The following is a 14,816-nucleotide window of genomic DNA, read 5'->3' as shown; positions in this document are numbered from 1 at the left end:
CACTTCAGAGTCAATGCCAGCCTCATGAATTCAGCGGCAGCTAGATAAGTTCAAAACTTTGGATTGTTTTTTTTTTTGGTTGGGGGTCCCAACAGTATAAAAAAAAAAAAAAAAGTAAAATTTTAAATGATCATACATTTTAAAAATTATCTAAAGGTGCACCTAATGTTTCAGGTTTATATTTTGACTAGCTGATACCCGGCGACGTTGCCTGCCCCGTAAAAAAAATGTATATATGTATAGCTTATTAATTATTTCTTAATCAAAAAAAATTCTGCATCAAGTAAGAAAAAATTACGTTTATTTTAAGATATTTTAATTAAAAACTTCAGGCAGTCGCTTGTGAATACACAATATTTCTTGTTTTTCCATCTGGTGTGTAGATGCCAAATTTTTGGGATTACCAACACGCGACGTAAAGCTGTCCGTGTGAAAAACAGGGCTCAAGTAGGTTGATACCTGCCAGTGCTAATAACTGGTCTTGCGCTTTGTTGATTGTCATGGCAAAAGCTAAATGAATCGGAAACTGTAATCACTTGAAAGTGAATGGCATTTCTTCAGTGATAATTGGGATTTACGTGGAATGAAGACGTCTCTCCTTTGGCACATCCAGTTAGAATCGGTGCTTCGTGCAATTTCTTCACGTAGAGTCTGCTGCCATTGCAGAGTCTCTGTGTCTCCAAATTCCTTAAAAGAATTACTGGTGCTCTGACTTTGGGGGTCAAGTTGTGTGGTGGCACACCCGTAATATCCAAAGAGTTCAGAAATTCCGCAGGATACAGAACTGTCTGCGTTGTGTCTGTCAAAGTGTCAACCGATTTGTAAGATGTCCCGGAATAATTTTTAGGATTTTTTCGTTGATCTTGTTCACACTGTCATTTTTCGGTGCCAGAATCGCTCTCACAAAGCCACTCATGGTTTCGGTGATTTTGTTGAATGTTTGGGAAGACATTGTCTGCAAGTTCTGGAACTGAGTTTAACAATTCGCAAAATCTATTTGGGTACGTAATGAGTCCAGTGCTTGGGTCTCTACGGGAATTCTTCCATTGCCAAGTTTGATCAATTGACGTGAAAATGATAGCAGTGCTGAGTCATTTTGCAGTTGAACTCGCATGTTCGTGGATAATGAAAATTTTTTAACTTCGTGCCAGAGTGTTTTGATTTGAGGCAAGCATTGAGTTCATCAGCTGGCATTGAACATTTTTATTCTTAGTTTTGTCGTCGTAGTTGTTGTTCTCTGTTGCTAGCATAGCCGTACGGCGGGGGGCTCTAACTCCCTCCCCCCTTGAACCAAGATTACAGTGTTGTTTTGCAGGAAAAAACATACCCCCCCCCCCCCACAGATGGAAAAAAAATCTGAAACCTCCTCGAAAAAATTCTGCGTACGCCTATGGTTGTTAGCGACATCATACGTCCAACTTGTGCAGAGAATATTATTCAAACGCCTTTTGAGCATTTTTTAAATTTAAACTATACCTATACAATGGGCGATTGATGAGATAAAGGTCGCATTATCACTTACAGGACACCGTGTATATAGGTTAGCAGAAATACCCGGCGCTTCCCGGGTTTTCTTCAATTACTGGGAGGATTGGAAAAGTGACAAACCGTTATAAAGGAATAAACTGTTATAATAACAGAATTAAAGGTGTGACAAACCATTGTAAAGGTATATATTCACGTCTGAAACGCATTGTTAGAAACCACGGTAACCAAAGTAAACGTTCCGAAAGTAATTGTTGAGGCCTCAATACAATTGTTGCCCGACAGATTTTTTGCCCATTTCGGGCATTTGCCCAGCTCTGACGAACTTTCAAAGTAGCCTATGGTTCAATCCCGGACCTGTTTGGTATATATGCAAAATCTGGCGACGATCGGTCTAAAACTGTAGATTTGTATAAAGAACATACATACATACATACTTTCACATTTATATACAAGATATGTGAATGACAGACTATACCTAATTCTAAGTATAAAAAATGATCTTTGATTTGTCAACAGCAACTTAAGTTATAATGAATTAAACATTCAAATTTTTAAAAAAAATTTAATCTGCCTGTCTTTCGGCCATTCATTGTTTTTGAGTCCCTTAATATTTCTTTGTAGCAGCTTTCCTTTTAGCCCTACTTGAACCTGGGTGCCAACGATCACGATGGACTCACGAATTATCACACTAAGAGTGACACAAGTCACATAATAATTGCACATCAACATCCTCAAGTAATGTTTGAATTTTTTTCGTGTGAGAAATTTCAAATTCTGAAAGCAAGCGGGCTTGTAGCTGAGGATAAGGCCGATCTGAAGGGGGGGGGGGGGGGGGGTCACAAACTACGCAGTAACACATGACAGTGTTTCAGGGTCTAACGAAGCAACTAATGTGTCGAATTTTGTCTGCTCAACAGTAATACCAGACACCCTGAAACTGGACTCTAGTTGAACAAAAAATAGTTTCACATTGTTTGGCCATAAATTTGGTACTTTGACAGACACACGACCACATTGTTACTCAACTTTCTCATCTCCTGAATTTCCAGGTTTCGGATCCATCATTATGAGCGTGTTAGCTTCAATACCAATACGAACGGAATTGCACTGTCAACACCCCAGAGGACACACAAATAAGTGAACATAAGAATATGGCCTACCTTTATTCAGCCACGTGCCAATTAATGTTCTTGCGTAATTCCACACTGCGTCACCAGGTTTGGAAAGTCGATCGAGTTAATTTAATAACGCACATCTGACTCCACTCTGATCTGATTATAAGACGACTTGTCAACAATCACCAAATTAATTTATTCACAAAAATTCACACACAAAAAAAAAAATCAACATGTTATTTACACTGACATGCAACAACTGTATATCTTTGTTTCTTCTGCTCGCTTGGCGCGTGTAATCTGCGTAGTCACTTTTAACGCCAAGCGTTGGCAAAACTCCGCCACAAGGTGTTATTTTCGTAAGAAAACTTTTTGTTCTGTTTCACTTGAAAATGTTTGTTACCAATGTACAATTCAAGAATCCCACAATGTTATTTTCTTTTTCTTATGAGATAACGCTATTTTTGTTTCTTGATATTTCAGTTATGAAAGTCTGATGTACCTGTATAAAACTTATAAAACCCGGGGTTTTTAGGGGAAAATGGGTATCTACCCGGAGAGCAAATTTTTGACAACCCTGATTGCCACAGCGTGAAACCTGCAATATACATACATAGAATACGAGACAAATAGCTACTTTTTTGTTTCTCACCTTCATATGGAGTTTTCTTAGTGCCTTTAAGGATGAAGTATCTGAAAAGAAATAGACGAACAACTGATGAAAAGAATGTATGGTCACACGCAAGTGTGTTCGATTATGCCTACAAGAAAATACAGAAAAGCCTCTCTTTTTTCGCACACTGGTGGGATGGAAAAAATTCATCCATAAAAGAGGTGTGACCGTTGACTGTTTGAAAGCTTACATTTAGTATACAAGGGGAAATTATTATTTGGCCATAAAAAGGGGGGAGGGGTTGGACTAACAGGGGTTTTTACTGTATTTAATTTGATTATTTCATGGTTCATGCATTTAACCCTCAAACATCAGAAGATATTAATTCTTAGGGTTTGTGGAGTTGAACACTAAAATATGTTCATGAACACAGTGGTGTATATTCAAATTCCCAAACCATTATCAGTGCCCAAGCAAGTCATAGAGTTACACGGAATTGTGGAAAATTGTCAGAAGCAAGTAAAGTTGTCATATAAAAGTTGTCAAAGGTAAGTAAAGTACAGTACTCACATCCTGCAAATGGATCTAAAGCACAGGTCTTCCATTTTTTTCTAGTTGTGAGCACTGCATGTACCCTTCACCAAAAGAAGAGCACCCTTACGGCAACATTGACATACATATACATGAAAAAATAATTTTAATTCCTTAATTAAATTTGTACAAGGAATTTAATTGGGACGTTGATAAAATGCTCGTGAGCACGAAACCGGACACAAGCATCAAACAATCTGGGTGCTCGCGAGCAACAGGTTTAAGATGCCCGATGTAAAGGCTAGGATATTTCGGCAAGCTCTCCTTCCCCAAGCCAGGAATTTTCAGACTTCTTTCTCTCTATAGCAAATATACAGTGTGCATGGCTAACAGCATTTCACTGGCAAACTGTTGATCTTAGAGGCATACTTCCAATTAGAAAAAGTATCGAAATAATGTGTAGCACTGAGATATGTCATGCCCCCATGTTGCAAGGAGCTATATAATTACTGAAATATAAAAATTAACTTTTTATATAGTCCCTGTGTGCCCCAAAATCTGATTAGAAAGTGGTTGCTCTGTCTCTCCTGATGCCAACTGATGAAATTCCATGTTTTTAACTGCGATATTCGCTGAGATATTCAAATTCAAAAAACAGAGAAAAGTTGAGGGGGGGGGGGAGCACTAAATGCAGAAACATAGTTTTACTCGTATTTAACAGTTTTTTTCACTAGTGTCCTCCTTTTTTCGAATTTGAATATCTCAGTGGATATTGCACTAAGAAACAGGGATTTTTTTCGTTGCATTCAAAGAGACAGAGCAACAACTTTGTAACTGGGTTCTTGAGCACACGTGTCTGTATAAAAGTTACCATTTTCATTTTAATAATCACACAGTCCCTTGCAACATGAATGGCACATGCGAGTACTACACGTTATTTGGAAACTTTTTCTAATTGGAAGTATGGCTTTATGATCAACGGTCCGCCAGTGAAATTTCATACACCTTGCTTGCTATGCACCCTGTATATCTATGCACTAGTTTTTCCAACAAGTTTATCTAATTTGTGAGAACAAATATGCTCGAATGACAAGTCGAAAAAAAATAGATGTCAGCCAAGCTGATATTTCATCGTTCATTTTTTAAATTTTAGGTCCTGGTATCAATTTTTGGGTCGCCATGGTACTTGGGATTGGTCAATCCATGCTGTTTACTTGTATCAAACATAGTAAGCATGTGGCAGGGAAAAAACGCATCAAAAAGTACCCATTTATGAAATTCATTAGGATTGCTATAAGATCAGGAAGTTTCGCAACCTTCTGGAAAGACATTCAAATACTGATTAAAGAATGAAATTGAAGGAAATGTCTTACAGAATCCGCACATCACTAGGATCTGGGCACACGGACACATCGGCAACTGGGTGCCGGTGGTATTCAAGGAGATCTTCCTTGAGTCGATCAAGCATTGTTGGCACCGGCACCATATCTGAAAACAATGAGGGTAGTTATTGGAATCAGAAACACATCGATTGCAGAATATCTCAGATATAAAAAAAAGCATCATGGTACAACTAAGGCCTCAACCGGGAGGGGGTCGGCGGGTGACCAAATGGGGAGCAAATTTCACCTTCTAATCCATAGTTTCCCAAACTTATCGTTTCCTCGCCCCTCCATCTGAAAATATTTTCTCTCATCGCCTCCCAACTCAAGTGAACCCATAGAATCCTTTGTTAAATCCGTAGCTTTTATTGTTCCCCTCCCGGACCATTCCATCTCCCATTAGGGGGGGGGGCTTAGGGGTATTGTAAAAATGAACTTAAATAAGCGGCAGATTTGAAGGTCACTCCCACAAGTGCCTGTTCACATTTATTGATCACTTAAGTAACCCGCGGTACATTAGAGTGACATGCAACACTGTTTAAAAGCACTTGAGTGGATTTGGTGCAGTTTCACATCACTCAAATGGCTCGCGGCATATTTACAGGTCACTTAAGTGGCCCACGGCATGCACGCAGATCACTTAAGATACCCACAACATACATATTTACAGATCACTGAGTGACCCGTGATGCAGTTTCAGAGCATTTAAGTCGCTTGTGGTACAGTTCCACACCTCTTAAGTGGCCTGCGGCACATATAAAGATCTATTAAGTTTCCCGCCAGATATTTACAGATCACTTAAGTGACATGTGGTACAGTTCCAGAGCATTTAATCAGCCTCTGGCACAATTCCACATCAATCAAGTTACCAACAGCACAATTTAAAACCACTCAAGCAGTCCACATCATATTACCACGTGACTTGAGTGACACGCGGCACAGTTTCAGAGCACTTATTGCTCTGGCGAACTATAGTGACATATACAGAACTCACCCATGATGTTTTTCGATCTAGTGGCGTTGCCGTTGCGTTCGCCCCTCTCCTCCTTCTTCTGGACATGGCAGACTTCCAAGCGAGAAAACTCCTTTACGAAGTCATCATACTTCATCCTGAGAAAAAAAAAAAGAGGTTTCACTGTAGTAGTACATAGTGTCTCAAAGTCAGTATCCAAAGTCTTTCTGCAGAGAGTAGGCACAGGGCCGTCTCAAAAGCATCATGGGCAAATATGATTTATCTGAGGCTCTATGCCCAACTAGAAATGCCTGCTTACTAAGTTACAAGCAAAATATTGAAAAACTTAATCCCCCCTTCACTAGAGGACCCCGGGCCAGGCCCATGCATTAAATACGAATACAAAAGCTAGAACAGGCAAAATGCCCAACGGGGTGGCGGAAAAAATCCAGACAGCACTGAATAGACAAACCACCAACACGATAATTATGAAACAAAAATCCAGGCATTTGCCATAACTTAAAATGTGGAAGGAAAATGGAAGCACCCGTATAATACGAAACAAGCATATAACTCTGGTAACAAATAATTTGTGGTCATGCAAGTGCATGTATATACACACACAAAACGTTCCTGTGAGTACCGGTTTGTTAAAAATTCCCCAGATTGATGTTTACAAAATTCATGTATGGTCAGATACAATACAGGGTTGTTTGGTTTTAACCAAGTGGTTTTTTTCAAAAATCAAACAGAAGTGGTCTAAATATAATTTTTTTCTTTGAAAAATATCACATTGGTTCACACATTATTACCCAAAAAAAAATTTTCATTCTTAACACATTTTATGTTCTTCGGGACATTCTGATGCTATATCTTTAGGTGGTATAAGTGGTTTTTTTTCCCAAAAAGTCTTATAAAAGTGGCCTGAATTTACATATTTTTTTCATAAAAAGTATCTTAGTTATCTTTAACATTTAGTTATATACAGAAGCCAAAATTTCTCATTCTTACCACATTTTCTAACTTTTGGCTACATTCTGTAGCTCTATATCTTTTGCAAATTCATATAAGGATTGCCTCACACATCTAAATGTAATGGTGTATTATCTCACACTGGTTTTTTTTTTTGTTTTTCCTTCACAAAGAAGTAGCAACAGTAGTGACACCATCATGCTGGGGGCAGCTGTCCCTAAAGGACAAAGACCAGTGTACTAGTAGCTACATTACCTCACAGACATTTTCATTTTCTTTCCCATAAGTAGTACATCTCCCAGTCTTAATATTCAATATTTGTTTTTTTTAATACCTTCACTGTTAAGCCCAGTTAATCAAGGTTCTACTGTATAGTAGTAACAGATTTTTGAAAAATAATCAGCTATATACAAGGTGATTATAATTAAAGTTTTGATTCCAAAACTGTACAATAAGAACTACTGGTCAGAATGACTTGAAAATTTGCATGGATACTCCTGAAGCAATGAAAATTTCTTTGGCAAAAGAAAAGAAGTGCAAAATGTGCAAGTAGATGATGCTGTACTTGGCCAGCAGGATAATACCATTTTGTGTAACCACATCATTTCGGCACTTCAGCAACATCAGTGTGTGGATAGTACAACTTTTATCAAGATGCACATTGCAATACCAGCAAACATGGGCGGAGAAACGGGTAATGTGAGGGGCATTGCCCTCCCAGCATCAAAGGTGAAGTCGACTGATCTAATGCATATATGTATAGATGGATTGACATCATCATCGTGCCCCCCCCTTCCCAGACTTCCAAGTCTATATCCGCCTATGCCAGCAAAGCAGCGGCTGAAGAACCATTTTGACAATAACAGCATGCCACGACACCTGCAATTGACCTTAATCCTTGCAACTTCTGGCTGTGGGGGGAAGGGGGTACCTCAAAATGTTATGAACAGTGGTCGAATGCAAACTCTGGTGAATTGCAAGCACATCCAGATCATGACCATGGCATACTCTTATCTGTTGTTAAACAAGCATTTTTGTGCTTTCACCTCATAGCCAGAACACTGTGGACAACATATTTAACCTTTTTTTAAGTTGTAGTTTTATTTGTTCAATTACTTCATTTTTGTAATATTTCCATGAATTATGAAATCGTGCAATACTAATTAAGTTATCATTTTGCCCTGACTGGCTATCATTTCCATTCTGTGAGCAAATTTCCCATGTGTTGAATGAGTACAGTGTCGTTAATTTAAAATTTTTAAAAATTTTTCCCCTTTGCCATTTAAAATTCCATTGCTTCATGAATATTCATGTAAATTTTGAAGTCATTCTGACGATGATTCTTTTTTTAAAGTGCTTTGAAATCAGAACTTTAGTTATAACCTAATAGTATATCGTAAATCATCTCCAATTAATCTGCATTATTTATGCTTCATTAAATACATTATATTCAAATAATTTTTATAGGAGTTTTTGCAAAATAGCTTCTTAATTAAGCATACTGAAAGTAACTGGAGAAAAACATTTATATTATACGGTTAATAATAACATTATGAATTTTCAAACACAAAGTAATTCATAGAGTTAAGGAAAAAATAACTAAATTGCAAAAGTGGATTTTTGTTAAAATGTAGGAAATATTTATAGATTAATTAATATGGGAATAGGTTAATTGCATTAATAAACATTTTATTTTAATTAATTATTAGAAGTCTGAATGATTTTTCAGAAATTTTATTGTTTTTAATGTGTTAATGCTATTTAATGTAATGTGTTAATGCTATTTAATGTAATGTGTTAATGCTATTTAATGTAATGTGTTAATGCTATTTAATGTAATGTGTTAATGCTATTTAAACCAAAAAACCGGTTTAAACCAAAAAGACAGGTTTTTTACCAACCCTGGTCAGATACAAGTAATGAGAACATATGTCACTGCCAAAGCCTGAAGTTGGCCAATTCATGACGGGGCCAGCCCAGTTGACTCGGCCAATGCCCGAAATTCAGGCTTTGGCCAATCCCTATATAGGTTGCTATGATTCGGGGTCATTGCCCCTGGGGCATATTTTTTTGTGATGATTATGGCCATTTCTAATTACCCCTAGTTAACCATAATGATTATGGTTAGCTATGGCAACCCTAATGAGCAAAGGAATCTGAATATCGATAAGATAGTGATCCATATATGGGGATCGATATATAATTGCTGACCAAAGTCTTGCGAAAGCATGAATTTTGGACATTGGCAGGGTCAATTGAGCTGGCCCGTTGCAAATTGGCCAACTTTGGGCTTTGTCAGTAACATATACACTTGTACATTGCTATGTATAACAGAAACTTGAGGTGTGCGCTAGGCCACAACTAGATACGAAAACTCTAGTTTTTTCTGCTAGTTGCGGCCCTGGGTGTGTGTGTGTGTGTGCTTTTTTTTATTCTCTCAGAAAATATGATCATACATGTTGTCCTAAAATTGACACACACATTTGAGAAATGATTAATAAAAGAATATAAAATACATTGTGCTTAAGAAAAACAAATTTTCAGGAAGACAGAATTTTAAAATTAGTTATAAATTTTTTGCAGCAGATGGCATCGTGGTCTCTGAAAAAATCAAAATACGATATCTTTAAAATATCCACCATTTGCAGCAACAATATAATGTAGTCTCAGAACAAAATTTGCAGAAAAAAAAAACAATGGTGCAAACGTTTTCAGCTGGGAAGGCCTGAATTGAATACAGGCAAATTTCGAAATGAGAGTTCATTAACAGATGGCGCTGCAATCTGAAAAACCGAATTTCAAATATTCAAATCTTCACTTTAAAATATGGGAAAAAGATGGCATCAGCAGAGCAGGAAATAATCGCAATTCGGACAACATGAATACGTGTGAGACCACACGTGCTCTCAGAACACACATTCCGGCATACATTGATTTGTTAAAAATTCTGCAGAATGTGCGAAATGCTTCAACAATGAAACAAAAATCTTAAGAAATAATATAAATATGGTGTTTTCAAAATGTTGGCCATAGTCTGAAAACTATAACATGCTATTTTCAAAATTCCTGGCCGAGACATTTGCACCGGTTTTTGCAAATTTTGCTTTGAGACTACACTGGTTGTTGCTTCAAGTGGAAGTTATTTTGAAACAATCTTTTATTTCATTTTCTCCAATATTGCAAAAATTTATAAAAAATTTCGAAATTCTGTCTGAATGAAAATTGACCGCTTTTCCCAATTGCAATGCAGCAAGCAGTGCATTTCTATTGCTTTCCGTTTTGTTTTTTTTTAATTCATTTCTCAAATAGGCCCGTCAGTTTTTGGAGAGATATTCTGTATAATTCTACCTCCCTGTGTAAGGACTGGATAATTTAAGGGGTCTTATACCCTTTAACATGGCAATTTTACCCCAAAAGTATGCTTTATTAGAAATTACATTGAAATATTATTTAACAACCAATATATCTGAAACTTGGTAATCACATTTCATAAGATATGAAGTGTGATTTTTCATTTCAAATATAACTTGATATCTTTATTATTATTTTTTAAATAAATTTTAAAATTGAGCAAAAACATAAAGTGTGAAAATATATGGGTAGGATGCAGTTTAGACCCCTTCAAAAACTCACCAAAATTCTCCATTTGCATTGAACTTCTTTTGGACAATCTCACGATCCTTCTTGGTAATAAAGCTCCACTCCGGAGACCTTTAATAACAACAATATTTTACTTAATATTTAATAATAACAGGATTTTATATGATAATGTTCCACTGCTTAATAAAATGAATTCACACTCTCGAAAAACATAATAATTATGATACCCGTCACTCCACGGCCCGTTCCATTTCCTTTCATTCCCCCATGGGTTCCGGATCCTCAATAGTGTGATCTTCTTAGTCTCTCCCGGTGTTGAAATTTCTACCTGTACAAAATTCAGCACCGAATGGGGTTTATTAGAGCAAATCCGCATTTACAAAATTTGTAATACAGTAAAACGGAATTTTGATTTTGCCATATTTCATTGACCTTATAAGCAAGGTTTGGTAACATTATTCTCTATGGGAATAAGTAAGAATAACTATTATTGACGTTGTAACCAAGATGGCGTTACAACCAAGTTCAACTGACTAGGATAACTTTTTTTCAAATCATGTAAATATTCAAATGTGAACATATTTCATTTGCCTATTTCTGTGAGAGAGATGCACATGAATGCTCACCGTCTTTATTTCAGTTATCGTATAGGTATGGTGACTATACAATCCACTCCTGCCAAAATCTGCATTTTGCTGGAAGAGAGCGAAAAAGACAATAACTATGATGTGTATCGTAATTACAATAAATACACATACATGCATTTATAATGCATCACTATTAATAATAATCTTTATTGTTTTGGGCCAATTGCTCCGTTACAAGGAAACAAGGTGAACAGTTAAATTTTTGTTTTATATGAAATACATGCATGGAAAATATATATATAGCATGCATTAAAAGAGCAACTGACAAACCAGATTTAAATTATAAAACCATATCGATTACCAGATCGAAATTATAAAACCATATCGATTACCAGATCGAAATTATAAAATCAGAGATAAAATGAGAAGACGAAAAATTAGAAGAAATTGAAAAATTGGAAAAATATGGATCAATGAGGAGGTCTTTCTCCAGGGGCGACTTCCCCCCCCCCCCACATTGCTCCAAACTGCAAAAATGTTTTTAATGATGGTAAGCCTAATAGGCATAAATTTACCATCAGTTCCCCCGACATTTTTGCGATAAACAAGCTTTGGAAGTCAAAAAGCAAATATAAAAGAATACACAAATATAACCAAAAAAAAAAACAAAACACTACAAAATCGTGTGAGTAGCACAGTATAAAAAGATATTTACACAAAAGTGTGTTTAAAAATTGAAAATATAAAATTGAAGAATGAAGTAAATTTTTTGGACAACTATCAAGAATTAAAAAAACTTGTAATAATGCTAAGGATTTTTTAGAAGCATATTCTGAATTTTTAAATATCTTGAGTGGCAACGGTTGTCCATCTTCTTTTATGGGTTTCAAACCTCCCCATGTTTTACAAAGTCAAAAATTCTTGGTATGTTTTACTTCATTCTTCAATTTTATATTTTAAATTTTTATATTTTTCAATTTTTAAACACACCTTTGTGTAAATATATTTTTATACTGTGTTACTCATGTGATTTTCGTGGTTTTTTTTGGTTATAATTGTGTATTCTCTCATATTCTTCCAAAAGTTGTTTATCGCAAAAATGTCGGAGGAACTGATGGTAAAATTATGCCTATAAGGCTTATCATCATTAGAAAAATTTTTACAGTTTGGAGCAATGTGGGGGGTTTCCCCCTTGAGAACAACTTCCTCATTGATCCATATTTTTCCAATTTTCAATTTCTTCTAATTTTTTGTCTTCTCATTCTATCTTTAATTTTATATATATATATACACACACACCCACACATGCAAACAAAAAGAAAAATAAAATAAAATGATAAACAGGTGAGAAGCATGCATGATTATACATTCGACTAAATTAAAAGAAATATATATTAAAGATTAGAAAGAAACAATACACAAGTCAGAAATGGAAAGTTGTGCATATAAATGAATACACACACACACACACACACATAAGGGGTGATCAAATGAAAAGGTACGAAACGACACGGTGGGTACAAATGTAGACTTTATTCAAAATATACACCATAGGCCTGAGCACAACGATCCCACTGATGAACAAGCCGCAGGATTCCTTGTTCCCAGAATTCCTGTGGCCGTGATGAGACCCAGTCCTTCACAGCGTCCTTGAGTACGTCGTCCGAGTTGAAGCGCTTCCCTTTCAGGTGTTTCTTCAGTGGACCAAACACATGGAAATCGCAGGCTCGTCACGGCCACAGGAATTCTGGGAACAAGGAATCCTGCAGCTTTTTCATCAGTGGTATCATTGTGCTCAGGCCTATGGTGTATATTTTGAATAAAGTCGACATTTGTACCCACCGTGTCGTTTCGTACTTTTTCATTTGATCACCCCTTGTATATATGTACACAGGGCCGCAACCAGAAGGGAGCAGGCGGGCCTCATGCCCTGGACCGGGGGGGGGGGGGGTGCAGATTTTATTCTCAGATTTCTCCTTCAACGCTAAAAAAAGCAAACAAATTTATTCAAGGGGGAAAAATCAACAATAGAAAGTGGGATGGGGGGGGGGAGGGAGAAGAAAATAGCAGAAAGTGTTCATTGACTCTACTTTTATCGGGAATCCTTCAGAACATCTATATATATGACCTCGCTCTCTTCTAAAATGAAATTTCTTAGTTTTAGGATAAACAGGAGAAAGTTTACGATTTGGTGGTATTTTTTATGTCTGTATGTTAGAAAGGAATGTATATTATCATTGATCGGGATATTAGAAAAATATTTTTTCCTATAGTACTCATATAAGTCATGCATCACTATTAAAAGACTTCAACTCTTTAAGCGGCACACACATTCACATGATATTTCCTGTAGGCCTCCATAAAAGCCTCTTATTTTAGCATTAACAAGCCAAAGTATTTTTTACAGTCAGTTGATTTCTCAATGGAAAACTTTTCCCTGTATTCCTTAGTCTGCACCAGCTGAAAATCTTAATAAAATCTACTTTATTAAAAAAAAAGATAGGGCCTTTTGGGGAAGGGGTTAAATGATTTCTAATTGTTGCTTTAATGGTTAAGGCACTATTAAAGATGAAGTACTAGTTATGAAGTATAACGTACTATTACTTCGTACTCTATGGTAGGGTGAGTTCTCATATTGGAACAAGTACGGGTACTTCTCCTTGATACAGAAAAAAGGCATGAATCTAGGAGGGAATGATTGCCCCCCCCCACAAGTGGCATTTTATAAAGGGAAAATTTGTCTGTACCATAAAATAAGGGATGATCCAATGCACCCACACCATGGATTCTCAAATTGTCACTCGCGACCCCCTGGTGCCCCTCCAACATTTGCCTCCTTGACAAATGTTTTTTAAGAGGTTTTTTTGTGTTAAACTGCTCTGGGGAGTAGCGGATAAGTGTTGATTAGGGAAAGGGATGCAGTGGGTGGAAAAGGTTTGAGAACCCCTGACCAACACAATTAGTCGCTTCTGTGTGACATAGAATATGAGTACTTTGGTCATTGGCTGTGATACACAATATTATTAAACTGAATGGCATGTTACCTCGAAAGAGCAGGTTATTAATGATTTTCCATTTGCTTCCTGAATGATTTGATCAAAATTTCTGGAAGCACCTTTGACTTCAAATAATTGTGCAAGGCCTCCCGTCATGTCCTCCATAGCCTTTGACGGGTTTCCTCCGTTCAATAATTTGTACGAGCCTTTCAGCCTTCACAGAGACAAAATACAACACAATTATACTATTCACTTATTTAGAATACAAAATTATTGTATTATTTAGAATACAAAATTATTGTATTATTTAGAATACAAAATTATTGTATTATTTAGAATACAAAATTATTGTATTATTTAGAATACAAAATTATTGTATTATTTAGAATACAAAATTATTGTATTATTTAGAATACAAAATTATTGTATTATTTAGAATACAAAATTATTGTATTATTTAGAATACAAAATTATTGTATTATTTAGAATACAAAATTATTGTATTATTTAGAATACAAAATTATTGTATTATTTAGAATACAAAATTATTGTATTATTTAGAATACAAAATTATTGTATT

General features: G+C 36.1%; 1 protein-coding gene and 1 long non-coding RNA gene across 5 annotated transcripts in view; one reads left to right on the top strand and one right to left on the bottom strand.

Annotated features, from left to right (window-relative positions):
* LOC149088100 (uncharacterized) overlaps window positions 1-14,816 on the bottom strand; it is an 84,320-nt gene that overhangs the window by 17,762 nt on the left and 51,742 nt on the right. For all 4 annotated transcript variants that reach the window (XM_089244336.1, XM_089244353.1, XM_089244344.1 and 1 more), the window contains 7 exons: window positions 14,285-14,450; window positions 11,280-11,348; window positions 10,881-10,981; window positions 10,687-10,764; window positions 6,124-6,239; window positions 5,121-5,235; window positions 3,256-3,296 (listed from right to left, as the gene is read on the bottom strand). In XM_089244336.1, the coding sequence (XP_089100462.1) occupies window positions 3,256-3,296; window positions 5,121-5,235; window positions 6,124-6,239; window positions 10,687-10,764; window positions 10,881-10,981; window positions 11,280-11,348; window positions 14,285-14,450 (686 nt within the window). The remainder of the gene's footprint in view (window positions 1-3,255; window positions 3,297-5,120; window positions 5,236-6,123; window positions 6,240-10,686; window positions 10,765-10,880; window positions 10,982-11,279; window positions 11,349-14,284; window positions 14,451-14,816) is intronic.
* LOC149088102 (uncharacterized) overlaps window positions 12,121-14,816 on the top strand; it is a 31,203-nt gene continuing 28,507 nt past the window's right edge. The window contains exon 1 of the long non-coding RNA XR_016194091.1: window positions 12,121-12,164. This is a non-coding gene — a long non-coding RNA (uncharacterized LOC149088102). The remainder of the gene's footprint in view (window positions 12,165-14,816) is intronic.

This window comes from Pholcus phalangioides, unplaced genomic scaffold (genome assembly GCF_987345545.1).
Source record: "Pholcus phalangioides strain wild (caught in Gottingen) unplaced genomic scaffold, Ppha-v1.0 ptg000003l_1, whole genome shotgun sequence".
Classification (NCBI taxonomy): domain Eukaryota; kingdom Metazoa; phylum Arthropoda; class Arachnida; order Araneae; family Pholcidae; genus Pholcus; species Pholcus phalangioides.
This window is presented reverse-complemented; position numbering and strand designations above follow the sequence as displayed.